Source organism: Panicum hallii, chromosome 9 (genome assembly GCF_002211085.1).
Source record: "Panicum hallii strain FIL2 chromosome 9, PHallii_v3.1, whole genome shotgun sequence".
In the NCBI taxonomy this organism is placed as follows: Eukaryota; Viridiplantae; Streptophyta; class Magnoliopsida; order Poales; family Poaceae; genus Panicum; species Panicum hallii.
The window spans coordinates 38,711,630-38,739,495 of NC_038050.1; the positions used below are offsets into that span (position 1 = coordinate 38,711,630).

Sequence of the window (27,866 nt, forward strand, 5' to 3'; positions counted from 1 at the left end):
AACTGTTGCCGCCCCCTTCCAGATCCGCCGACCTCACCAAGCTTCAAGATGGCCAGCGATTCCTGTGCGCCTTCCTCGCCCAGCGCCCATCAAGTTGTGGGCGCCGAGCACCTTGAAAGAAGAGGACCTCAAGGACATGGAGGCATGCAGCCTCATCCCGGAGCAGGCGATCTCTAGGTGGAAGTGCTGCTACAGCCAAGATTTCCCCTTGTAGGACCAGATCGAGACGGTGGTCTTCCGGTCCTTCTACGATAAGGGGTTCAGCCTGCCCGCGGGGGCATTCTTCCGTAGGCTCCTTCATTACTATGGATTGGAGGTGACGCACCTCAAGCCAACTTGATCACACAGATCATGATCTTCATTCATCTGTGCAAGAGCTTCCTGGGCATCCCTGCCCACTTCAACCTCTGCCGGGCACTGTACCACCTGAGGGCGTACCCTAAGAAGGGGATGCCTGATGTAGTGGGAGGAGCTGTGTTCTTGCTCCGCCAGAGGGTGAAGTATCTAGAGGCCAACCTCAAGGACAGCAGCAAAAAATGGGCGGAGGAGTGGTTCATGGTGGCGAACCCCACTCCTGGTCTTTCGCCCCGGACTGGGTATCCCCCTGTCCTCAATGACAAGTGGGAGGAAATGCTGTCAGATCCAGGACTACGGAACTGTGTACATAACGTAGTTCATACAGGAATAGGGGATAGGACATGTCCTATACCTTATCTGTGTTGTACTCTACTCGCGTGCAAAGTATAACTAGTCGATACAGAAGGAAACTACTCGAGTTGTACTCGAGTAAGATTCCTAAGCTTGTGTCGGACTAGGATTCATGTAACCCTATCCTACCGGATATATAAGGGCGGGCAGGGACCCCCTCAAAACACATCAACACCCAAGGTAATACAAACCACCAAAAAGGACGTAGGATATTACGCACATCACGGCTCGAACCGATCCAAACCTCGTGTTTCTTGCACCTTCGAATTCCTGATCTTTGCGACACCCTACCTAAAATTCACCACCTCATGTATACCCCTCGGTGGGCAGGTGGTAAAACATTGACAGCTGGCGCACCAGGCAGGGGTGCGCATTGAAGATCGACCGGCAAACTCGATGGCATCGTTCAAGTTCACCAGTGCCATGCTCCCCGAGGGCACGATGCTCATTTTCGGCTCAAGGGTCTGCGTCGCAGATGGCGCGGGCGATTTCCGTCGACTCACCATCGATGTCATGAAGCCGAAAACTCTCGCAGCAAGTTTTCACAGCGAGCTCGATGAGTTTGTCGACAATCTCGATGACTTGTTGACCTATGGCTCCACCAGGAAGATTGAGGAGGAGTCCATTTTCAACGTGACTCCACCCCGTGCTGCAATGACCACACTCGGATCAGACTCGCTCCAATCTGAGGACTTGCATAGCCGATCACGACTCGGTCCACGCAATTCGGCCACTGAACCTCAGGAGGCCAACAATTCCGAGTCCCTCTCCGCATTGGAAAAGGACTTGGACTTTTTACTCCAAATTGGGAAACCCGAAGCCACGGCACGTCGGGGGGCTGTGGGTCGCCTTGGTTACGATGGTCTGATGATCACCTCCACCCCAGAAGGTCGTTTCATGCATTGGAAGGGCATGAAACTCTCCGATCTACTCGAAGATGAAGACCGACTCGTGGCACACCTTGAGCCCTTGCCTTTTCAGGAGGGCAAGCCATTAGCCACCATGGCAGAAGAATCGACCGAGCTAGTCGAAGTGAGCTCCGACGAACTCATATCACGCCAAGTGTTGATGGCAGAAGAGGAGGAGGACAACGGCCTCTCACCCAATGAAACACTTGACATGATATCCGAAGACGAGGCCACAGCCAACACCGGCGACGAAAACGACACCGGGCGTGAGGCACGAAGGGCCAGGAACAGAGCCCACGCAGCCCGGCGAAGGAGGGTCAACGAGCGCATACGATCTATGCATCGTGAACTGGACGCCGAATTCTCCGTTGTGAGCAAGCGGGGCTTCAAAACCCCCGTGGCTAACATCACCAGGGTAACCGCCATACTCGAATGCAGCAATGATCCAAACCTACGCCAAGTACTTCGCTACACGCGGAGAGCATGGATCCAGCTCGATCGACAAAACCCGGCGTCAGCCATCGGAGAAGAACACATGGGCGAAAGCCGTAGCCAGGCTAACTGTCGAACGGTAGGCGGCTGTCCTCGACATCAACGAAGCAATAACAATGACAACGCTCGTGGAAGTCAGGCCACTAGCGGGAGGTAGCAGCCACCTCCAGGAGGCAACCCGCGACAACCTAATCATCCCAACCATTGGAATCCTCAAGACTTACCCATGGAAGACCTGCACCAGAAAATCAATGAAGGATGCAATGCGTGATCCGTAGTTGATTACAGACATAGAGAGCATGAAGTAGCCGATCCAGAAGGTACTGACTGCAATGATCGCTTTCCAGTGTTCACAGCACGATTCAACAGTTACAAGTACCCTAAGGGCTTCAAGCCAATTGGGATCACCAAGTATGATGGCAAACAAGCTCCTCAGCAATGGCTACGATGTTACTCTACACCGTAGAAGTCGCAGGAGGCTCCAACACCACCAAGGTCGTCTACTTCCCGATGGCTTTGGACCCTGCACCACTCACATGGTTGGAGAGCCTCAGCAACAACTCGATCGACTCCTGGGAGGGCTCAAGAAAGTCTTCATCGACAACTTTCAGGGGGTGATCACCCGTGTAGGTACTCGTCATGACCTTGCTCAGTGTAAATAGGAATGCAACGAGCTCCTACGATCATACACATGCCGTTTCTTCGACGTACGAGCCACCATTGCTAACATCTCGGAAGAGGACATCATCGACTGCTTCTACAATAGCCTCACCGACCCAGGCATCTATAGAGACTTTGGGTGGAACAGACCAAAAACTATTGCAAGACTTCATGACATGATGCACGATTGGTCTGAGCATGAGGAGAAGATGCGTGAACGGTTCCCGAGGTGCAACAACAACAATCCGAGGTGCACAAATGACAACCGTACCGATAAGAGCCAGCAGGACTACTCGGGGTCATCCCGAAAGCACAAGCCAGATGACCTCATCGCGGCTATGGATTGTCCTCCGCGAGGCAGGAAGACAACGACGCAGGAGCAATTCGAAAAGCTCTTGCAGAAGAAATGCCCGTGGCATTCAGGTGCCAATCATGAGGCAATCGATTGCTACAACCTTCGGAGGACATTCAGTAATCCCAGCAATGACAAGAAGAACAAGTCAACGGATAATGAGCCCAAAGAGGACGACCAAGGGGACAAATCGCGCAACGCGAAGTTCCAAGATGCCTTGAAAACCATCAACATCATCTTCGGAGGTGACAAAGAGTTCAGTTTTAGGAGGGAACAGAAACTACTACTCCGAGAAATCATGTCCGTCGAGCCGGCGGTACCACGATCACTCCGATGGTTGGAGGTCCCCATCTCGTTCTCATGAGATGATCAATGGACCAGCTTCTCAGAGCCCAGCAAATTCCGCCTGGTCCTGGACCCGGTGGTGGCAGAGATCAAGCTCACCAGAGTACTCATCGACGGTGGAAGCGGTCTCAACCTCATCTTCGCCAGCACGTTGAGAAAGATGGGCTTAGACTTAACAGACATGCTCGTTCCAAGCAAGTCTCCCTTCTATGGCATTGTCCCAGGCAATGCAGCGCATCCACTTGGCACGGTGGTCCTTCCAGTCACCTTCGGCACGAGGGAGAACTACCGTACCGAGTTCATCAAATTCAAAGTTGCCAACTTCGAATCTTTGTATCATGCCATACTGGGCAGGCCGGCACTGGCCAAATTCATTCCAGTGCCGCACTATGTTTATCTACTTCTCAAGATGCCAGGACAAAGTGGGGTACTCACTCTCCGAGGCGACTTGAAGAAGTCGTATGAATGCAACCAGGAGGCCATCCAGTACGCTTCGACTACGCGTGTGCCAGATGCTTCGGGAGAAGTACTCGCTGCCGCGCAACAACTCTCCCAAGCCGGGCTAGAAATCCCAACAAGGAAGGCAAGCTAGTCGAGCATCGAGTCGACCGGCGACGTGGCCCTCAAGATGATCCAGCTCCTGGAGGGCGACTCATCTAAGACCGCTGTCATCGGTGCAGGCTTAGGTGAGAAATAGGAAATCGCACTCCTCAGTTTCCTTTGGGCTAACTGAGACATATTCGCGTGGAAACCAGCGGATATGCCAGGGGTGCCCAAGGAACTGATCAAGCATAGCCTAAATGTACACGCACAAGCTGTGCCCAAAAAGCAACGCCTTCGCAGGTTTGCTCAAGACAAACGAGAGGCAATCAAAAGGGAAATAGCTAAACTCCTCGTGGCTGGCTTCATTAAAGAAGTAATCCATCCAGAGTGGGTAGCTAATCCTATCCTCGTAAAGAAAAAGAACAATGAATGGAGAATGTGCGTTGACTACACTGACCTCAATAAGCATTGCCCAAAGGACCACTTCGGGCTACCGCGCATCGATCAAGTCGTCGACTCGACGGTGGGTTGTGTACTCCTCTATTTCCTTGACTGCTATTCGGGGTACCACCAGATCACGCTCAAGGAAGAAGATCAAATGTGCTTTCGGGTTTATCACCCCATTCGGGACATATGCCTACAAAACTATGTCTTTCGGGTTGAAAAACGCAGGTGCAAACTATCAACACGCAATTCAAATGTGCTTCTCCGATCAGCTGCATCGAAATGTTGAGGCCTACATGGATGACGTGGTCATCAAGACCAGGAATCCTGAGGACCTAATCATAGGCTTGGAAGAAACGTTCAACAGCTTATGAAAGTTCCGATGGAAGCTCAACCCAACAAAGTGCGTATTCGGAGTACCATCAGGGAAATTGCTCGGGTTCATCGTCAGCAACCGGGGCATTGAAGCCAATCCTGAAAAGATCACGGCCATCACTGACATGGAGGCTCCGGCCACAATCAAGGATGTGCAGAAACTAACAGGATGTATGGCAGCCCTGAACAGGTTCATCTCCCGACTCGGGGAGAGAGGACTACCCTTCTTCAAACTCCTGAAGCGCCAAGACAAGTTCCAGTGGATGGAAGAGGCCGAGCGGGCCCTACAGGATCTGAAACAACACCTACAGTCACCCCCGGTCCTCACAGCACCACTGCCAGGAGAAAATCTACTACTCTAGATTGCGGCGACAACTCATGTCATCAGCAGTGCCATCGTCGTCGAGCGCAATGAGGAGGGCCATGCATTTGGAGTGCAGAGGCCCGTGTACTTCATCAACGAGGTACTCTCCAAATCTAAGGTACGATACCTGGTAGTTCAGAAACTTCTATATGCAATACTGATCATATCAAGAAAGCTACGCCATTACTTCGAAGAGTACAAGATCACTGTGATTACGGATTTTCCGTTAGCGGATATTCTACACAATCAGGATGCCATGAGACGTATATCAAAGTGGGCAGTGGAATTGGGGGCTCTGTCAATCGACTTCAAGCCACACACTATGATTAAGTCTCATGCTCTAGTCGATTTTATGGCCGAATGGAGAGAACCAAATTCCAACTCCAGTCGACAAGCCAGAGCACTGGACCATGTATTTCGATGGATCTCTTAAGCTCGATGGCGGAGGTGCTGGAGTCCTATTTATCTCCTCGAAAGGCAAACAACTGAAATATGTCCTCCAAATCCTTTGGGAGGTATCCAATAATGAAGCCGAGTATGAAGCCTTGCTTCACAGGCTACATTTGGCGATATCACTAGGCATCAAGCGACTATTTATATACGGCGATTCACTTCTGGTCGTTCAGCAAGTCAACAAAGAGTGGGACTGCAACAAGGAGACAATGGACGCCTACGTACAAGAAATGCGCAAGCTGGAAAACAAATTTTCCGGACTGGAGGTTCATCACGTGATACGGGAATATAATATCGGCGCAGATATACTATCCAAGCTAGGATCCACCTGTGCACAAGTCCCAGTGGGAGTTTTTGTCCAGAAGCTGAAGCAACTATCCATCAAGTCCTCACCTCAGATAACCACTGATACTGACCCTCAGAAGCCCGATCGGGAGGTTATGATACTCGGGGAGGACTGGAGAGAAACTTACATCGACTTCATTCAGGACCAAAGACTACCAGCGGGGATGTACGCAAAAAGCGCAGCGGCAGTTCGTGTCATGCGCAGAAGCAAAGGTTTTGTCCTAGTCGACAATAAACTCTACCGGCGTGGCGCACGATCAGGTGTACTTATGAAATGCGTCACGGGAGAAGATGGCTATGACATACTGCGGGAGATACATGAGAGAGTATGCGGCAACCACGCAGCTTCAAGAACGCTAGTCAGGAAAGCATATAGAGCTAGTTTTTGGTGGCCCACCGCAGTGTCAGACATTGAAGACCTGGTGCGGAGATGCCAAAACTGCCAATTCTTTGGCAAGCAATCTCACATCCCAGCCCACAATCTTATCACCATACCGCCATCCTGGCCGTTTGCCTGCTGGAGCCTTGATATGATTGGGCCATTTACAATGGCGCCATACCCACACATTGGTAGCAATCGACAAGTTTACCAAGTGGATCGAGTACATGCCGATAACCAAGATCACACCATACAGATCGTTGATTTCATCTCCGACATTCTGCATCGCTTCGGCTTCACAGACCTGGGATCAAACTTCACAGCTAACCAGTTCTGGGAGTTCTGTGAAAATGCGTGCATCAAAGTCAAATATATCTCCATTGTACACCCAAGAGCCAACAGTCAAGTCGAGAGGGCAAACGGCATGATAATTGAGGGCCTCAAGAAAAGACTCTATGATGAAAACAGCAAGAAAGGCGGAAAGTGGATACATGAGTTGCCACATGTCATCTGGGGGATCAGGACTCAGCCGTCCAAAGCCATAGGACAAATACCATTTTTTCTTGTCTACGGCTCCGAAGCAATTTTACTAGCTGACATCATGTGCAAGGTAGCTAGAGCTAGACTCTGTCAAAGAGGCTCGCTGCACTGCTCTTGTTCAGTTGGCACGATACCTACAGGGGATCCAACGATATCACAAACGCAACGTCAGAGAACGGTCGTTCAGTATAGGCGATTTGGTCCTACGCCGCATCCAAGACGAGTTAGGATTACACAAGCTCAATTCGAGATGGGAAGGACCGTTCATCATCAAGCAGATTACAAGACCGGGGTCTTATCGACTATAATACTCCGAGGGCCAAGACGTCCCAAATTCCTGGAACGTACAAAACCTGTGAAAGCTTTACCCATAAGAAGACGCGAAGTGATAGCTGTTCTTCGAGCGCCAAGGCGGTTTCCTTTCGATTCAATTTGGAGGCCATGTGCCACAGAATCAGGAATGTAAATTCTCTATTAAAATTCGGAGGCTATAGCCACATGCAAGTTTCATATAAATCAACTTGTTGCCATGAGCATAACTATCGTTGCGATGATGATCGCGTTTTTCCAAACAGGCTAGATCCGCTCGATCGGATTCAATCTAACTTGTTTGACGGGCTCACTTGAGGAGCTATATCGACTACTCCCAGAGTCGCTACACTCGGGGTAGTATGGACTACTTGCTACGAGCATGATAGTCGTCGCGATGAGGATCGCGTACTCCGAACAGGTTAGATCCACTCGATCGGATTCAATCTAACTTGTTTGACGGGCTCACTTAAGGAGCTATATCGACTACTCCCAGAGTCGCTGCACCCGGGGTAGTGTCTACTACTTAGCCTATGAACATGGATGGCAATCCAGAAATCATAAGGCAACGATAGTATAGACAGCACTAACAGATATATTACAAGGAGAAGAGTACTTGTCTTTACAATAACTCAATCCGGTTCTATACTCTCTACTATTTTTTCAACTACAGGCCTGGCCTCTAGAAGGTACTCGCTGAACTGCTCTTCAGAGCAGTCTACAGCTACACCCTGTGCGAGTACCTCTAGTCGAGCCTTAGGCCAAAATGACTTTACACGACTTAAGGCATGGCTAACATATGTTGTGGAGGCCTCGGCGACGAAGCTGAGGACTTTCTGTGGAGCTCCGTGAAGTCGCTCCAGCAGGGATCGTCCATCTGCTGCGCCATCTTCCAGCGGATCCACCACTTCAACCAGCTGTCGGGCGGCCACCCTTAGGTCCTCCAGCTCTTTTTGGCGCTGTCCCTTCTCTTCGCCCAGCATCTTGATCTGCTGAAGGCAATCGACGAACTGCTTCTCAGTATCAGCGATCACCTTCTACAGCTTCTCGACGTCATCTGTACGACGATACAGCATATTCTTCACATCAGTAAGTAACTCTTCTTTATGAGCTAAGAGTTTCTTAAGCTCTGTGGTGAAGACAGTGTTTCAAAACACAAGACCAACTGCTAGAGAAAGTACTCGAGCGAGGAAAGGACTTGCCTTGATGCGCTTTTTCTGCTCCTTGAGCTGTTCTTCGAGCTCTGAGTTGGACTTCTCAAGATTATGGATGTCGTTCTTGAGCAGCCATGTTTCTCGTGTCCGCTCTTGCTTTAGCTTGTCAAGCTCTTTGCGAAGATCGATGTTCTTTTAGATTTCTTCCTCGATGCGTCGATCCTTCGCTTGGAGCTCCCGGAGGCCACTCTCGACTGCCTACAGCTTATCAGATTTTTCTTGAGAGCGTCTGGCCACATTCTGTATAAGGGGGAAGACTGAGAAGACAAAACAACTCAACAAAGCATAATGGCAGAAGAGCTGTCATGCCTTACCAGGGTAAACCTGTACATCTCCTTGGAGATCTTCTGGAAATACCTCATGTTGTCGACCAAGAGGAGAGGATCATCCAACAAATCATTGGTGACAATGTTCTCGAGTCCTCTCCCAAGCATCAACAGAGTTCCAGAGTTGCCAGAAGTACCCGCAGCCTCTTCAGTTGATGGCTGCGGGGCACCTGCAAGTCAAAAAGCATTCAATAAATGAAGCCTACGATCTAAGTAGTTAGCCGCAGGGGATCAGACACTTACCTGTGCCTTCCGCAGGAGCGGCATCGGTGGCCACAACTTGCTCACCACCACCAGCACTGGATTCGATTTGCTGGGGCTCGGGAGGTGGTGGGTCGGGCAGAGTCGCGTCCTCATTCCCGGGCGGCAGCAGTTGTGCGCTTTTCGCTTCAGGTTGTCCAACTGGCGGCTCGAGGGCTGGAGTATCTGAGATAGGCTCTTGTTCATCCAACCCCAAAGCAGACAAAGTCCTAACAAAGCAGAATCAGATATATCATCAAACAAGTCGAAAGAGTAGAAGATACATTATGAACAAGGAGCTGCACTCACAAAGAGGATTTCTTCATGGCGGGCTTCTTAGGCCTCAGTACCCATGGTTTTACAACCACGGTACTCATTACCGCTAGTGGGGTCACACCAGCCGAGGGCGCGAGATGCCTCGGCGAGGTACCCGCCACGGCAATGGTCACGACCCCTGCAGAAGTAGTCCACGGGTCCGTCCCAGCAGTTTGTATAGAACCACCTGCTGGAACATCATCCCCAGCAAATGCGATCCCGATCACCTTTCGGTGCTTGGGGTCGGGAGGAGAAGAAGAAGGACTACAACATAGACAAAGTAAGCATCCAACAACCACAAGACTTGACAATTCCACAGGACGGCGGTCCCATACCTGGTGGATTCGACTACATTCGCTTTGCCTTGCGTACCATCCGATGACCCCGAGGGACCGATGGCAAGGCTTCTCCCAACTCCACGAATGATCCAGGGGAGCTGTTCTTGTTCGCCTTCCCTTCAGCTGCCTTCTCCGCTAGGGGGATCTCGCTCTTGGTTGTCTCGCCGCTGGGCAGATCATCAGATGATTAAGCCCTTTTCGCTTCAGCTGCGGCACTAGGGAGAAGGTGGTACGGTCGGGGGACGTCGGATTGTGGTGGATAACTCTGATACAACGCCGTGTGTCCCTGTAGAGGATTCTCAGTTAGCGGAAGTTCTAGAACAACAGAAAGTATTCCAAGTAGTCGAAAGCTTATCGGCTCTGGAGGATTTTGTGCGGAGAATAGCTCCGAGATGTAGGGAACCGTGTTCACATCCAGCAGCACCCGCTTGACTCGGATGAGCGCGGCATCGTCGGTCAATTCCTCTGCGCACATCCGAGATGGGTCTTCAGCACCCATGTACTCGAAGCCTAACGTATAGCGTTATTAGTTGGGTTGGATTCGGCATTTGAAAAATGACAACATTACAGATGCGCCGGTCACCCCCATTTCCTTATGGGCTGCTATGAGAGCTAGCAGCTCATCGACTTGGTCCATGTCCCCCTTGGAGGGCTCGGTGTTCCACTCCGGCCGCAGGACAGGGGGCTTACCCGATCTTTCAGGGAGTTGGGGGGCATGGTTTCTAATGTAGAACCAATGGTTTTTTCATCCAGGGATGTTGGAGGGGAATTTGTAGGAAAGATATTTTTCACCGGCATGTTGCCTAAGCTGAATGCCGGTGCCCCCTACAATTGATGGATTTTTGGAGGTAGGTTGCGGTTTTAAATGGAAGAGATAGCGGAAAAGATCCCAATGGGGTTCAATTCCAAGGAAAGCTTCACAAAAGTGGATGAAAATAGCAATGTGGCAGATCGAGTTCGGGTTGAGATGATGGAGCTCAAGCCCGTAGAAATAAACAAGGCTACGGAAGAAGGAACAGGTGGGGAGGGCCAAACCCCGTTCAGCGAAATGGTAGAATTATACAATTTCGTCTACATTCTCCATGGGAAGAGATTGGTGAAAAGAAGGGCGCCAGTTGATGAGATCTTTCCCCTGAAGCAAACCCTCAGAAACAAGATTCAGGAGGTCGTTATTGGAGCACTTACTGTAAGTCCACTCCCTAAAAGGCGGCTGCGATTCCTTCCCCTTCCCATCCTTCTTGTTGGATCTCTTGGGTGCCATTTCAGACCTGTTTGTCACGAGCCGCTTTACTCGCATGCGCTCGAGGGCTGCAGAGAAGGGGTGGAGAGATTCGGCTAGTTTGGGGCTTGTCAAAGGAGGTGAAGGCGGAGCACGGATCTGATTGGGGACTCGATAATTACTCGACAGATGGAAGATTGGAAGCACGGGTTTTACCCTAAGTTATCGCGGGGCTAAATAACCAGCGGCCGGATACAGGTTTACTGTTCCGAAGTTGAAGAGTCGTCACAAGGAATATTCGGAAGATGAGGGGTTATTTGGTGGATTTTTAGATAAATTATTTGATTACCATTTTTTCAGGGTTAATTGTCCCGAAAAAAGGGGTTTTTGAATTCCAAATCTAACTTCTATCATCTGTACCATCACACTAATTATTTCCCAAGAGAACATTTTTCACTGCATGCCACGACCATTGGATCCTTTTTTTCCAAGCCTGAGAGATTTTGATTCAAGACTCGGGGGCTACAGGATACGTGGCATCGACTACTTATTTTTTGAATATATTTGAAGAGTAAGCAAGGAAGATTCAAGACTAATGTGACTCTCAGCCTAATTCTTCGATTCAATCTAAGGCTCGGGGGCTACTCCATATGGAGTGCGATTTTCCATCGCACCCCATACCAAAGAAGTAATTCGGAGCATGAGCACCTCATAGCTTCGATGCAGCCAAGGAAGTATTCGAAGAAGAACTTCAAGATGGAGCTTCAAAAGAAGCCGAAGACTACTTCGGAAGTACTCGAGTAGCCTGCAGTACTCAGCTACGAAAAGCTCGGGGGCTTGTCAGACCCAGGACTACAGGACTGTGTACATAACATAGTTCATACAGGAATAGAGGATAGGACATGTCCTATACCTTATCTGTGTTGTACTCTACTCGCATGCAAAGTAGAACTAGTCGATACAGAAGGAAGCTACTCGAGTTGTACTCGAGTAAGATTCCTAAGCTAGTGTCGGACTAGGATTCATGTAATCCTGTCCTCCCGGATATATATGGGCGGGCAGAGACCCCCTCAAAACACATCAACACCTAAGGCAATACAAACCACCAAACAGGACATAGGGTATTACGCACATTGCGGCCAGAACCTGTCTAAACCTTGTGTTGCTTGCACCTTCAAGTTCCTGATCTCGGCAACACCCTACCTAAAACTCACCACCTTAGGTATACCCCTCGGTGGGCAGGCGGTAAAACACCGACAAATGCCCTCCGAGGACGAGATGGTTCAGGTGAGGGTCCTGATGGCCGAGCTGCTGGAGCTCAAGGCCAAGAAGCTGACCGGGGCCACCTTGGCCTTGTCATTCTCCAAGTGCCTAACCCAGCCAATCTAGGACAGGATCCACCCGGGCTATGAGTATTCAGGTCGGGAAGACCCAAGCCAAGTGAAGAACCGTAAAGTCCCCCGCGCGGAGGCAGCGAACCGAGTCACCCGCATCATGAGTAGGGAGGTCCAAGACAAGGGCTGCCCAAAGGCATACTGCCTCAAGTGGCCCACCACTGAGGTAAGCTCCGCTTTCTGCCGAGTTTTTTTTATATCAATCCGAGTTGATTTCCTTGCCGGGGTCCTTTGAATTTTGAGATTCGAAGAATATAGCACATGTTGGGTTGTTGTAATACCCTGATCTTGTAGAAGATGGTACTAGAATTTTGGTCCCTTGCGCTGTTGCCGGAGAGGCAGAAGGGGAGGGTGATTGACCCTCCCGCCAGGCTAGCGAAGCCGGCGAAGGGGGTGCTGGACTACGCCACCGATTCCTCCATTCGGAGTGATTTGGAGGAGGTTGTGGAGGTGGCAGGGCTAGCTGCCGGAGCCGGCGCCGCGAAGAGGAGGAGGCACACCGCTGTGCGCAAGGTGCCAATCTCCAAGGCACCAAAGGGGGCGGCTCACCCACAAGGTGGGGGCGCTTCCACTTCAGAGGTGATGGAGGAGGAGCGAGGCATCCCTGAGGGTGTAGCTGGCGACAGCCGTGCAGGCCTCGTTGCCCTAAAGGACGAGGAGGCAGCCTGCGGGCTGTCTAAGATTCAGCAGAGGGCATCGCCCGCGTCGTTGGCGCGGGCGTTGCCAACCGCGGTGCCGTAAAAGACAAGCTTCATCGCGCATCGCAGCGAGAAGTAAGTTGAAATCCCTCCTTTTCCTAGTTTTAGTTGTCGATGTAGATTGCTTTTGTACTTAAGAAGCGTCTAGCCGACAGAAGGCGTCGCTCATCGGCACCAAGAGGAGGGCAGAGTAGTCCGCTAAGGAGGCCGAGTCGGCTGAGGCGAACAAGGGATTGGCTCTTGCGGAGGAGCGGCCCACATCCCGTGCCCGCCTGGAGGATCAGGCAATGGCGGAGGAGAAGGAGGAGGTGGAGGGGGTGGCAAACTTGGTGCCGCCCTAGAGCGTCGATGCGGAGTCTGCAGCGCCATCGCATGAGGTGGAGGAGGCGGTGATCTCACCAGACCACCTCCCCGCCCTTCATGCAGCCCCAATCATACCGCCACCTGCTCGCCTTGCTAGTGCGCAGCAGCGCGGAGGGGAGGCCTAGCAGTAGGTGGCCCCAGTGGCGAAGGAGGCGCTGGTGGCGACAGCGCAGCCGGTGGTGGAGTCGACACAGGTGGGTAATTGATGCTCTGCTGTTTTTGTAATGTCAATGCCTGGGCATTTCTTTTGATGTCAGTAGTCGGCAGGCCCTGGCCGACCTGTCGGCAGGCAGCTGCGCAGCTGCGGGTCACGGATAACCAACCGACTACATCAGCTGGAGCCGCGAATGGCACAGCTGGAGGCGCGGACGGAGGAGCTGGAGCAGCAGCGCTTCGAGGCCGCAAGGAAGCATGCTGATGAGAAGCGTTGTGAGTTTGTTGTTGTACCCCTGTGATTTAGTTGGAGTAGTTGTGCCGAGTTGGCTCAGCGATCCAGTCATAGAGCTACTGAAAGTTAACCACATGATGGCCCGGAAGCTCAAGGTGCCCGTGAAACCTTATGAGGAGCTGCATCGGCTTGGCAAAGGTGCTGACGGCCGGGAGGCCAACACGTAGGGCAAACTCTGGCTGGAGAAGCAGCTTCATGAAGGTAAGGGTCCTATCTTGTATATGAACCAAGTCGTTAGGATCTTCCTACATTACTAAGTTGTTATTTTTGTAGAGGTGGAGTCGCGCCTGGCCGAGTCAAGGTCGTTCCTGGATCAGATCATCGGCAAGGTGGACTCCATACTCGTGGCCTTTGAACCAGAGAGGGTCGCTCTCGTGGAAGAGATGCCGGCCCAAATGGAGGTTGCTCGGGGCCGCCTCAAGGCGTGTCAGACCCGGGCACACCGGACTGTGCACGTGGTGTACTTCTCCTAGATACAGGATGGGACATCGCCCACACCCTACATCTATTGTAACTACTCGTAGTGCAGTAGGACTACTCGTACAGTAGTAAAACTAGTCGAATATGATAAGAAACTACCCAAGAAGTACTCGGGTAGGACTTCTGGGCTTGTACTCGATTGGGACTTCCATGTAAACCTGTCCTCCCAGACTATATAAGGGCGTACAAGGACCCCCTCCAAGGGGACGATCACCATCAAAGGTAATACAAACCACACAGGACATAGAGTATTACGCTCTCAGCGACCCTAACCTATCTAAACCTTGTGTTCCTTGCACCTTCGAGTTCCTAATCTCGGCGAGACCCTACTTACAAACTCACCACCTCGGGGGTATCCCTCGGTGGGTATGGTCATAAAACATCGACAGCTAGCGCACCAGGTAAGGGTGTTCATCGAGCATCCACCAGAGAATTCGATGCCATCCTTCAACTTCACCAGTGTTGTGCTCGACGAGGGCACAACTTTCATCTTCGGCTCCTAGATCTGCATCACCAACGGCTTGGGTGGCTTCAACAGCCACCCAGTTGACTCCAGGGAGCCAGAGGCCTCTACATCAACTCGAAGTAGCGACCTCGATGAGTTCATCGATAACCTCGATGAGTCCTATCCAAAGGAGTTCAAACCAGTCGGAATCCCAAGTATGACGGTAAGCAGGACCCACGCCAGTGGATTTGATGCTACTCCGTTGCTATTGAAGTTTCAGGGGGATCCAACTCCACCAAATCTCTCTACTTCCCGGTGGCTTTGGAGTCCACACCCCTCACTTGGCTTCAAAGTCTCAAGCCAAACTCCATCGACTCGTGGGAGGACCTCAAGCGGGCTTTCATTGACAACTTCCAAGGATCCATGATCAGAGCGGGCACTCACCACGATCTATCCCAGGTGAAGCAAGAGATGAACGAGACCCTGAGGTCCTACACCTAGCGTTTCTTCGAGACGCGTGCCACCATCGCCAACATCACCGATGAGGACATCATCCGCTGCTTCCAGAACGGGCTCTTCTCGAAGCACACGTACCATGACTTTAGATGCAACCGCCCGACTACGGCCGTGGTGCTACGTGACATGATGGCACGGTGGGTTGACCAGGAGGATGAGGAGAACGACCGCTTCCCCAAGTGCAACCACGACAAGCAAAGCAATGGCAACGACCACTTCAACAACAGCCAGCGGAACCACTCAGGAAACACCCGAAAGCACAAGCCAAACCAAGAAGTCACAGCTGTCGAGCGCAATCCGCATGGCAAGAAGTCAGGGAACAACAACACACAATTCGAGAAAGTCATGCACAAACAATGCCCAATACACCCGAAGTCGCGACACACGCTCTTCATGTGCGTCACCATCCGCAAGTCACTCAATGCACCACCCCTCCCTCAAGCAGGAAAGTGAAAGGACTAGGAGGACAATGAGGAGGGTGACAAGTTGGGGGCTTAAGACTTCCAGGATCCGATGAATGTCATCAATGTCATCTTCGGCGAAGACGGCGGATTCCCCTCCAAGTGCGTAGAAGCTGACCCTACGCGAAATACTCTCTGTGGAGCCAGCCATGTCAAGGCCTCTGAGATACAGCGAGGTATCGATCTCCTTTTCCAAGGATGATCAATGGACCAGCTTCTCCGAGCTGGGAAAATTCCCGCTTGTTCTAGATCATGTCATGGCGGCCTCACAGCTAACTCGAGTAATCCTCGATGGTGGGAGCAGCCTCAACATGCTTTTCACGAGTACTCTGAAGAAGATGGGCCTGGACATCTCCAAGATGCTCACCCCTAGCTGAGCTCCTGTCTACGGTATTGTCCCGGGTAACGCGGCTACACCACTTGGGTCAGTGGTCCTGCCAGTCACCTTCGGCACGAAAGATAACTACCGCACCGAGTACATTAAGTTCGAGGTGGTGGACTTTGACTCGTCATATCATGCCATCTTTGGCAGACCGGCACTAGCAAAATTCATGGCCGTGACCCACTATGTGTACATGCTACTTAAAATGCCAGGCAAGATAGACATACTCGCACTCCGTGGCGACTTGAAGAAGTTGTACGACTGTGATCAGGAAGCAATCGAGTATGCCACGACATCACGCATGCTAGAGCCGTCTGCAGAAGTACTCGCGACCGCGCAGAAGCTAACCAACTCAGAGATGGAGATCTCCAACCAGCGGCCTAGCTAGTTGAGGGTTATACCCAACCCCAGCAACATCAGCATCAAGGCTATCCAGCTGCAAGAAGGCGGTCCGTCCAAGACTGATTTGACCAGGGGCGGCTTAGGTGACAAATAGGAAAGGGCGCTCGTCAGCGTCCTTAGGGCTAATCGAGACATATTCGTGTGGAAACCAGCAGATATACCAGGGGTACCCAAGGAGTTGATTGAGCATTGCCTAAAAGTTGACCCTAAAGCCACTCCAAAGAAGTAACGACTACGACGCTTCACCCCCGATAAGAGGGAGGCTATCAAGAAAGAGCTAGCAAAACTACTAGCGGCTGGTTTTATTAAAGAAGTGTACCACCGAGTGGTTAGCCAACCCTGTACTAGTCTTGAAAAAGTATAATAATGAATGGAGGATGTGTGTGGATTATACTAATCTCAATAAACACTGCCCGAAGGAGCCCTTCGCGCTCCCACACATCGACCAAGTCATCGACTCTATGGCTGGCTGCGTCTTGCTCTCCTTCCTCGACTGCTACTCGGGTTACCACCAGATAGCTCTCAAGAAAGAAGATCAGATCAAAACAGCGTTCATCACCCCCTTTGGAGCATACGCATACACTACAGTATCATTCGGGTTGAAGAATGCAAGAGCCACCTATCAACGGGCCATCCAACTATGCCTTGCAGACCAGCTACACCGCAACGTTGAAGCTTACATGGATGATGTAGTCATCAAGACTAGTTCCCATGACAAGTTCATCACTGATCTTGAGGAAACGTTCAACAGCTTGCAGAAGTTTTGATGGAAGTTTAACCTAACAAAGTGCGTCTTTGGTGTGCCTCAAGGAAAACTACTTGGGTTCATTGTCAGTCACCGAGGAATTGAAGCCAACCCGGTTGCAGAAGAGGGGATCTTGGAACATCATCCTCTCTCTCTTCCTCGAGGCCTACAAGTGAAGGGAAGGGAGGGAGCACTGTGCGCCAGGAAGAAGTAAGATGGCCGGAGAAGAAGCATGGAAATCCAGATCTTTTTTTTACCCGCCGTGTGGGTGAGAGAAGGATGCGGTGGTGCCGGCGAGAGCGTCGTGGAGATGCGGCAGCGAGTGTGTTCTGGAGTTCCTCGACTTTTCGGGAAATGGTAACGCTAAGGATAGGGGCGTCCGATCGGATGCCCCCATCCACCGTCTCCCTCTCTCCCCCCTGCAGGAGCTGCTTCGGCCGCCGCTCCCCTGCAAGGAGCCGAGCCGCGCCAGCCGCTGCTCTCCCGCAGCTTTCCCCACGCCGGTCGCCAGAGGATATCCGGGTGGCGGCTATGGCGCGCAGCTCCAGGCAGCGGGGTAGCAGGCGGGGTGGCGCACACGGTGGGGGGCCGGGCGTGGCAGATCGACAAGTACGAGGAGCAGCTGCGCTGGCTCACCAAGGTGGGGTTCTTGGCGCGGCTGGCGCTTGGGCTCCTCTCGCACCACGCGCCGCTCGACGCCGATGGAAGGCTCGTCGTGCCGATGTCCTGGTGGCGGGACAGACATCAGTCGGATGTCGATGGTGGCGCATCGGACGGTGGTGGTGGCACGTCCCCGTGGGCCATCGCGGCTGTGGTGGCGCTACTTCTGGCGCTGGCGTCGCACAAGCCGTCCTTCCAGTGGTTGCGGCCGCCGTTCTACCACAAGTAGCACCGAAAAAAGCAATGGTCCTGTATTTTATTTGAAAAAACCAGTGGTCCTGTATGTATGTATGTATGTATGTATGTATGTGTGTATGTATGTATGTATGTATGTATGTATGTATACTAGCAGATTTACATGCAATACATGTTTGTTTCATATTGTACCTGCATCTTTATCTTTGTACGAGCACAGGGAACTAACAAATAAGTCCATTTAATCACCTGGACCTTTTCTTGGATTAAAGTTTGTCCTCTACGAGAGAGATTGAACACTTCAAAACTGAACAAAATCCCGGTTTTACTTGAGGTTACCTCCCATGATTTTTGTTTGGAACCGTGAGAGAGAACGCATATAGCCCCTATGATTCTTATCTGAAACCGTTTGCGAGTCAGATCCCATCTCCATGGTCCCAAACAGCGCTCATTTTAGACGGTAAGATTAAGGGTAACACAATTTATGACCGTTCCAAATAATATTTGAGACTGGGCATCCAATATGAACTTTTTTCATAGGTAAAATAGGTATTTAGTTTCTCAACTTTGAGCCGAATGTCAAGTTCGTCCCTCAATTTTTAAATTGGCCAATATAGTGCTTAACTTTTATTTTGAGGTCAAACTCGTCCATGCGATGATATTATACTCCATAATAACTTGAGATAAATGCAAAATATCCTTTTTACCCTTGGTTTCTTTTTTCCCTCCTTAATTCTCACTGTTTGTGTCACGTTTGCTCAACTTTTCGCAATATTTTATATAGTGGTACATAGTTATGCAATAAGTAGCTCTAACTTTACTATCCATACGTCCACAATACAATATGATGCATGGATAAATAAAATCTTATATTTTGAATTAAACACTTATGATGTTCAGCATCTTAAATAAATTTAGAAGGGGAAGGAGCTAAGATCAAAGAAGACTTTTTGCATAAGTCTTATATTATTATGGAGTATAATATCAGCTTGAGGATAAATTTGACCTAAAAACGAAAGTTGAGAGATAATGGCCAATCGGATGATCTTGATCCTCGGCTCAAAGTTGAGGGACTAAAACAACTATTTTTTAAAAACACTAGAGAATCGGTGTAGGTCACACAACTCTCAAGCTAACGAAGCATCGCGTCCAATGTAAACATTTCCTTACTAAACAGTTACCAAACCATGAATCGAAACTCATAACACTTGAATGAAAGAAATAGACCCCAACCATCCCCTATGGTTTTAGCACAAGGGGAAAAAAACCTAGTCGCACATCCCTTTACATCCAATATCCATGACATCTGCATATAAATATGATTCAAACCACTAAACCACCACCTAGATGCCTGATACAAGAACTGCTGCAGGAAACCAGTTCCTACCAACAAAAAGGAGAGCAGCCTATAGTTTTTGCTAACCTTAGCCTTACACGTCAGCAATGGTCACCTCAACCTCAACACCAGGCTCGATCGTGATGGAGGTAATCTGCTTCACCACATCAGGGGAGCTGATGAGGTCAATCACCCGTTTGTGGATGCGGAACTCGAACCGATCCCATGTGTTTGTTCCTGCTCAACAAAAAGAGCAGAACAGATTCTGGTAAATTACCATCTGAAGTTCATATTTCAAATAGATACACATTACTTTTTGAACAAAAGGATATCCTAATCAGTAATTTTTCCTGGGTTCATCTATCACAAGTAAAATCCCCATTGCCAAACTGCGCTAAAGATAGTATACAAAAAGAATAAGATACTAAAAAGTAACATTCACCAAAACAGTCCCAACATCATAAAAATGGAAATAATACAGGCCCATGCCTCCATGATTCGTGAAACTCATTGCCAGTCAAAAAGCATTCCAACACAAGTCACCAGAACAAGCAACCAAATAGTCCACGATTTCACATAATCACAAATTACACTAGCTATGCTCAAACATTGATCATTTTGTCAGCTGTTTTGTTTCAGTGTTCCTTCACAACAAAACCTACGGAAGTTGTCATGAGTACTCATCACGTGTGACAAATTTTGAAAGACAGAATTAAGACAACAGTATTGGTGCAAAATTACCACAACTAAATCTCTACACCTATTCGAGGAAAAAAACTACACTCAGGAGATCTACTGCAGGAGTGGAGTGCAAAATTTCTGGTAGTTCTCTCTTGTTTGAGTGGCAAGCTCTTCCTGTTGAGCGTGGCATGTGTGTGTATATCTGTGTTCGTGTGTTTGAATTTAGCCCCCTGGGGCAATGTAATAGACTGGTTCTTTCTTTTCTATCTCTAATACAAAGATTCATAGCTTCCCTGAGTGTTCGATAAAAATAATTAAACACTGTAGTTGCCAACATCAACTGTTGCACCATTACATGCTGTGATGATCCAAATGAATCATTCTGTGAAATTAAATGTCAAGTGACAAGAACAAAACCAAATGGCAGACCATCCATATTTCCATCTCAAATTTTCACCCCATTAACCTTTTATTAAACCCTCCTATGAAGTGATTGGCTCAAAGATAAAAAGAAGCACCCCTTACAAATACATGTTATTAACGTGCTATTGTTAAATCTTGAAATCAGAAGGATCTCTATGAACCCCATGCACAACTCCTTTCAATCATGTGCTTGGCTCCAAAACACAAGCATCATCTCTCACAAGTGTTTAGCTATAACATGTTTCACATCCAGACAACTAGCTAGTTCTACCCTTAAGTCACAGATAATATTGCGAAACTACTTTTCAAGACATTTTGTACTATATTTGTAAAGTATACTTCTATAAAACTAGTTTTCAAGACAGATCTAGTCTTATGTTTTCAAACATTGAAACTCAACACATCTCCCTATAACGAAATCTGAACCAAGCTCTAACCACTTATTAGGCCACGTCACATCACTGCCGGATTCACGGGCTTTGCCGAGTGTCTGGGACACTCGGCAAATGGCACTCAGCAGCGATTTCATCGGCAAAGACGTCTTTGCCGAGTGCCAAAAACACTCGGCAAAAAGAAGCACTCGGCAAAATGTAAATCGGAAAAAATCCAAAAAAATGAAACAGGAAAAAAAATTTATTGGGGGAGGCATGCACACAAACAACTCCATCTACCACTACACCATTGGACCAAGTGTGTCATTACGTTTTTATTCTCCACATATTATAATTAACCGAATATAAATTGTTTATTTGAGATAGTAAATAAATTCAAATGAAAAAGTTGTTAACTACAAAGTGGCATAACTTTTCGAGATCTACAACTTTTATTTTGGTAGTTTCTTCATCCGAAATCGTTTACAAAATTTGAATTTCAAATTTGAAAACTTCAAACGTATTTTAATATGACACAATGATTTCAAATCAAAACGTTGTCAACTACAAACTTTCATAACTTTTTGAGATCTACAACTTTAATTTTGACAATTTTTCCATTCGAGGTCATTTGCAAAATTCAAATTTTAAATTTTCTATATTCAAATGTAGTTTTTGTTGACAAGATGACTTCAAATTAAAATGTTGCCAACTGTAAAATCTTATAACTTCTCAAGATCTACAAAGTTTATTTTAGTTGTTTTGTCATTTCTTCATCTGACATGATAATTCTAATATTGTTCATAGATCTTATATATCTCTCTTCTAGTTTCATAAACTACGAGAGAGATATATATGTTTTGTGAACAAATGTACATTTATTTTGTCAAATGAAGAAATATCCAAAATAAGAATTGTGCATCTTGATGAGTTATACAACTTTGTAGTTGAAAATATTTTTATTTAAATTAATTTACTACTTCAAAATATGATTTGAAAATTATCTTTGCCGAGTGTCTAAAAAAGACACTCGGCAAAAAGCTTCTTTGGCACTCGGCAAAGAGCTTCTTTGCCGAGTGCCCGAAAAAAATACTCGGCAAAACATTTGACACTCGGCAAAGATCTTTTTTTCGGCAGTGCATGTATATTACCAGCCGTGTGATCTCATTTTGAACGGCTCAGATTTTTATAACGTGTAGAGTGTAACCTGTTACTTAGAAACCACCATCGCATGCTGTCGAAAGTACTGAGAACCCTCGCGTCGCTTCGAATCTCACGCTGTTTAGACAATTCTGGAAAGCACAAGCAGTCAATAAAACTACAATACCAAAACTCTTCATCTTCCACGTCCCATTTGTTAAAACTCTGCGTATTCCTAACTCCTAGTAGCACACCAGCAGTCATCCAATCCACTGAAAAATCAGACGAATCAACAAGATAAACAGGTAAACTCGAGTTCTGCGGTTTCAATAATTCTTGTTTGTTTCGGTGATCAGCGATAGAGAAGTATCCCCAGCTCGCGGACACCCTTATCCGGCATGGTGGCTCGAAGCAGCTCACGAGCGACAATATCCTGTCGCGGTAGTAGCTTACGCGATGCATCCGGAGAGTCAAGGCCAGACAGCAGCCAGTGGCTACCAGAATCAGAGCATGCACCGTCAGGCGCGTGGGAGGAAGACGAGCAAGAAGAACAGCACAGCTGCCCCTTCCTACACTTCAGTTCATCGGCGCGCACTTGCGGCCGCGCGCGACAGCACACGTTGCCGCCGCTCGTCAACCATGCGCGTCATCGCGATAGGTCTCGAGCAGTACTAGCAAGTGTGGGTGAGTCAGCAAGGTGTTGTAGAAAGAGTCAGCCGTAATCGCCGACGGCGGCGGTGCTTTTCGTGGTGGCGCCGCAGCGAAACCACATGAAGAGGCACATCTCATGGAGCCAGAGCTCCAGCTCAGCTACACTCACATGCGCTGCGTGCTCCCGACTCAGCTACACTCACATGCGTGGCCTGAATCAAATGAAGCGTCAATGTCCCTCCTATATATCCACCAATCTGAAACAAATTTGTGCGACATACTGAAATTCTGAATGCAGATTGCTACTAAATCATGTCATTTTACTTACTTTATTAAGGTCTCCGTTTTTCCTTTCTGAAACATCAATTTCTGATTGGAGTCTCGATCTTGTTCAGTTATAGAGTACTTGGTAGCTTTCCTCAACCCCGAGCAAGCAACTACATGGTCAGACTTGTAGCTAGTGGTAGGCAAAGCAAATCTTGCAGCCTACAGTATTTCGACAATTTGTGTAATAACATGGATTAAATTTTCCACAATCAGTTAGTAACATGTGATTCCCTGAATCCAAATTTGATTTAATGCTCCTTTCCTGATGATATTTTGCATGCACGAAGAAGAGGCAATATCAGAATATACAAGGATCATGTTATAAAACACTGGCCGCTCCAATGTAGGCGTGGCAAGGCCGCGCCCTACTTTCTAGTATAAGTGATTTCTGATCAAAGATTAAAATGGTTGACTTGCACGCAACTCAAATAGCATTTACTTATACTGGTGGGACTATCGGAACAGAAACCAGAACATAAGCATCTACTTAAAAGAAGTCTCCAACAAAGTATGGCAGGTAGTACAAACACATTATTGTTGTGCATCAGAATAGTGTCCAACATTTGCCCAGTAACTTGAATAGTTGTAAAGATTTAACGGGATAGTGTTCCAAAAGAATCCTTTGGGACAACCCTCACCTCATATAGCCAATATACACATACTGTTGGCCAAAATTAACATGGGTCAACCGCCCATTTTAATTTTAAGACTTATTTCATCACAAGAGGAAGTAGCTGTTAGCTTGACATCTCAGCTAGCACTAACTAACAAGCAATACGTAAGAAAATTACAACGTGAAACAAAAATACTTGCAGCAAGCACCTTTACTAATCCGGACGGAAACCATCCCAATTAAGGAAGCCGCATATACAGTATACTAGCATCAAAAGGCGAAGCTATGACCAATAAAACCAGCGCACATCTCCAAATCCAGCCCACTAGAAAGGCCCACGGCTTTGCCGCTTGGGGCCCATATCCCGCGTCGTAGTACGGATACAAACTTTAGTTCATTCATACAGTAGCAGTTGTATACAAGTAAATGTAAAAAAGATTTTAAGCAACATAGTTACGATAAATCTATCGTTTCGTTATTTTCGCATAGGTGCCATGCTACATTTGATATATATTTTGAGCATTCTATTGTCGTGACGCTATTATTTAAGTAATATATTGTTTTAGGTATCGAATGGAGGTATAGTATTTGTTGCTGCATCTATTGTGGTGAAAGAAGGGGTAAAATAATTTATTAGAGAGGGTGGAGCACAATTAGTCGGATACTTAATGGATACTTAATGTATTTGCGAAATCATGAGGCAATTAATAGACGTGATGTTTTTAAGAAACTAGTGATTATATTAAAATATGCCGCGTTATTGTGGAGGTTGCATGAGAAGCTATAGAGGAACAGTAGTACAATATTATATTTTTAGCAAAATAAGATGTTATGTTGAACGAATTATGAAAATATTTTGAATTTACAATTTTGTTATGCAGCAAAACTTTAGATTTTAAAATGTTGAGCAATTTTTTGTATTTGAATTTTTTTGTAGAACCATTTTGAATTTGAAATTTTACTATATAATAAATATGTAGATTTTGAAATTCTAAGCAACTTTTGTACTGATTATTTCTCGATTTGAAGACATTTTGGTGTCCAAATTTTAGATACAACAGGTCGTTATTTGTGCAAACGAATTGTGAAACCGTTTTGAATTTTAAAATTTACTCTATAATAAAGTTGTAGTTTTTGAATTTTAGATCAAGTTTTATATTGAATAAATTTTGATTCCAACGTGTTTTAATGTTCAAATTGTACTATAATGTTGCCCATGTAGAAATAAGGAATGTAACGGGTTGTGGTTTGATTTAATTGAAATGCAAGGGCTTTTCTAAAAATTTTGCTGAGGGGAACCAGTATGGTGGGTTGATTCAACAAAAACTCAAGGTTTTATTTGCAAATTTTTCTAAACCTGGAAGGTTGGATTGCGGGTTGATTTTAGGAAAAGTTGAGAACTTTTTCGTAAAATTATCTGAGAGAGAAAGCTGGATTGCGGGTTGATTTTTATAAAGGTCGAGTTTTTTTTGCAAAGTGATCAGGAATCGTAAGATCCGGGCTGTAATCGGCCGAGAATTGGCCGCGACATGGCCACGCTGCCTCACCTCTTTTGGTGCAGCTTTCGTATACAGAGATTCCAAACTTCAAAAAAAAAATAGTAAGATCGCTAGTTGTAATCAGGGGAACTACACGGCAATCAAAACGAGCAACGGGGCAGTACCTTCGCCGCAAGGAGATTTGCGGGTTGTGATGTGGAGCACCTTTGGTGGGGATCCTGACAGGACCCTTCACGCGCAGTTCCTTGTTCATGGCGCCCTTCACCGGATCGGCGCACACTACATGCACCAGCGAGACACCAGACCACACCTAATCAAGCAACATGATTCGAGAGGAAGAAGCTGGGGAACCAAGAATGCGAGATTGATCAGCTGAGTTGCCTACCCTTGTCCAGGTTCTTAACGTTCTTGGAGGATAGGTGATGCGGATGCTGTTGAGCTGTACTTCCCGAGCGTCCTCCATCCCTAGCTTCCCTCCCTTCATCGCACCACCGGCGCCGTACACCGCCACAGCCGCCAGGGTTCTCAGCCTTGCCTTGCGGCTCTCTCGCTCCTCTCCGCTTGGGTAGAGTTTTTTTTTTCGAGAAAAGGGTTTGATATAGAACTTTTACATCCAAACCCCTCATACCGAGGACCCCTGAAAGAATTGAAAATTGCATTGACACCAATTTGAGGTCCACAGTATCATCTTCATCACCGCCGGTTGGAGTCGCCTCAGCTCAGTGCTCTGCCTCGCCACTGAATGGAAGAGAAAAGCACCAAGGAAGAAGCTTGAAGCCGACACCCATGCAGACGAAGAAACTTCAAGAACCAAAAGTGGCATGTAATTGAACCGCTGAACGCTCCGGCGGACAGCCAACGGCCGTAGCTTCGTCGTGACGAAGGGGATCTGACGCCTGTTGCCTCGACAAGAGACCCCAATCAACGGAGAACAAAGAAACCAAAAAGGGGATTTGGACACCCGAACCCGAGCACACGAGTTCAAGGTACACATACCTGATGAGCCCATCACCAGAAGACGCCTCAACGCCGCACTAACTGTCTAATTTATTCCGGCTTAAGAGTGCCGATCACCTTTATACAAAGATAATCCAGCTAAAGTTAGCTCTTAAAATGGAACAAATCCGGTAGTCCGTCAGGTTTCAGCCAATTCAACCACTGTGCAACCATGTCTTAGACATGCATACAGGATCGTTTTGCATAGGCGCTTCACATACTACACATAGACGTTAAATGTAGATCAAGGATAACAAGATAAGATTTATTACACAATAATCACAAACCTTAGTGCAAACCAGTTTTACAGAGTTTCAATGTAGATCCTGCGGTCGTAGGGTTTAATTGTTAAACTGGCCTTATTACAAGTTTTTGAAAACATCAAGAGGCATATGGACTCAACATATCCTATAGGCCTTGAAGTCTTGAACTCCGAGCTCCTCTGGTAGCAGCTCAACACATTCATTGCACAAACACTGAGTATGAAGGTACTCAGCAAGACTTACCCGTAACCAGATATAAAAGTAGGATTTAAAGATATGCAAGGCTTGTTGAGTGGACTGGTCTGTTGTTTGAAAACATTCGGACTTGAAATATATACACTTACTACAAAAGGAAACAACAAGAGAACTGTAACCTATGACATCTAGTACCTCATCAAACCAGCATATAATAAACTACGTTCAGCACTCTCATCTTTTATGATCATTGCATCCGGTTAATCTACGATGTTCAAGCGAGATCAAGCGGCATTCGTAACAGAGAATTGCAGCGATTCGAATCGATTTTACATCCTGCAGGAGATACCTGGTCACACGTCACGCACGAGTTTCTAGAAAACCGCACGTGGCAACCTTCGACGAGGAAGATACTAAACCCTAAACCAAGCTTACCAACACCCGCGTTCGCACCCCCGTATTGCCCCCCCCCCCCCCCCCCCCGTCGGGCCTGACCTCAAATACGAGTTTCAGGCTACGACCCCGCCACCATTTCCACTTCGAGTGGGTACAACTTGGTTCGATAATTTAGGTCAACCAAGCTATATATTGGACTTACTGGTTTCATATGTCAGCATACAACAGGTACGTTAAACGCTTGATCAAGGTTAAACATGCCATAAGATCCTTATTTCTTTCTTTCTGAAAGTGAGGATAGAGCTAGAACTCCTTTTCTGCTCTGCACTCAATGACTAGCCGCCATACTTTCCGCTCGACTGAGCACATTCAAGAGGAACCTTATTAAACTTAATTGGTATGACGGTAAAGAGGTACTGGAACTAGATATATGTTGTGGTTGGCTACTATTTGATTGATCTTCCTGAGTAGGTAGCAAAGATGTCCTTAATCAAGGAAGGTATACATGCAGCAAATAGGTTGATCACGCAACTCCTAGATCTAAGCATTCAAATGCAATACATAAAATAGTAACATAAGTTAGGGAAGTTAGTAGGCGTAGATGCTTCAGTACTTGCCTGACTTCTCTTCGCGAAGTGAAGTTTTGACTCAGAGTTCTTCAGCAAACTTTATCTTGATAAATTTCATTTCTCCTCTTCCGAAGCTTCGGACATCGGCCTGATGAGCTTGACCTAGACGACCTCGACTTCAAGTTCTAAGCATATAATATGCAGAGTTAGTGCATGCAAAACACTTTTGAAAATGGACCACAACTTTCTTTCTCGATAAAGTTGCAATCCAACACCTAACTACCCTTCTAAAAACCATATCACATTTTTATCCTAATTATTAAACCCTAAAACAATTTTTAGCATTTA

The 27,866-nt window shown here is 47.5% G+C and overlaps 1 protein-coding gene across 1 annotated transcript; it reads right to left on the reverse strand.

Moving 5' to 3' along the window:
• Positions 1–19,488: 19,488 nt before the first annotated feature.
• Positions 19,489–25,613, reverse strand: LOC112877267 (40S ribosomal protein S20-like). The gene is given in 5 exon segments (XM_025941511.1): positions 19,489–19,631; positions 25,264–25,306; positions 25,308–25,378; positions 25,485–25,517; positions 25,520–25,613. Coding segments are annotated over 5 exon segments (354 nt in total). The 5' UTR covers positions 25,584–25,613.
• Positions 25,614–27,866: the final 2,253 nt, after the last annotated feature.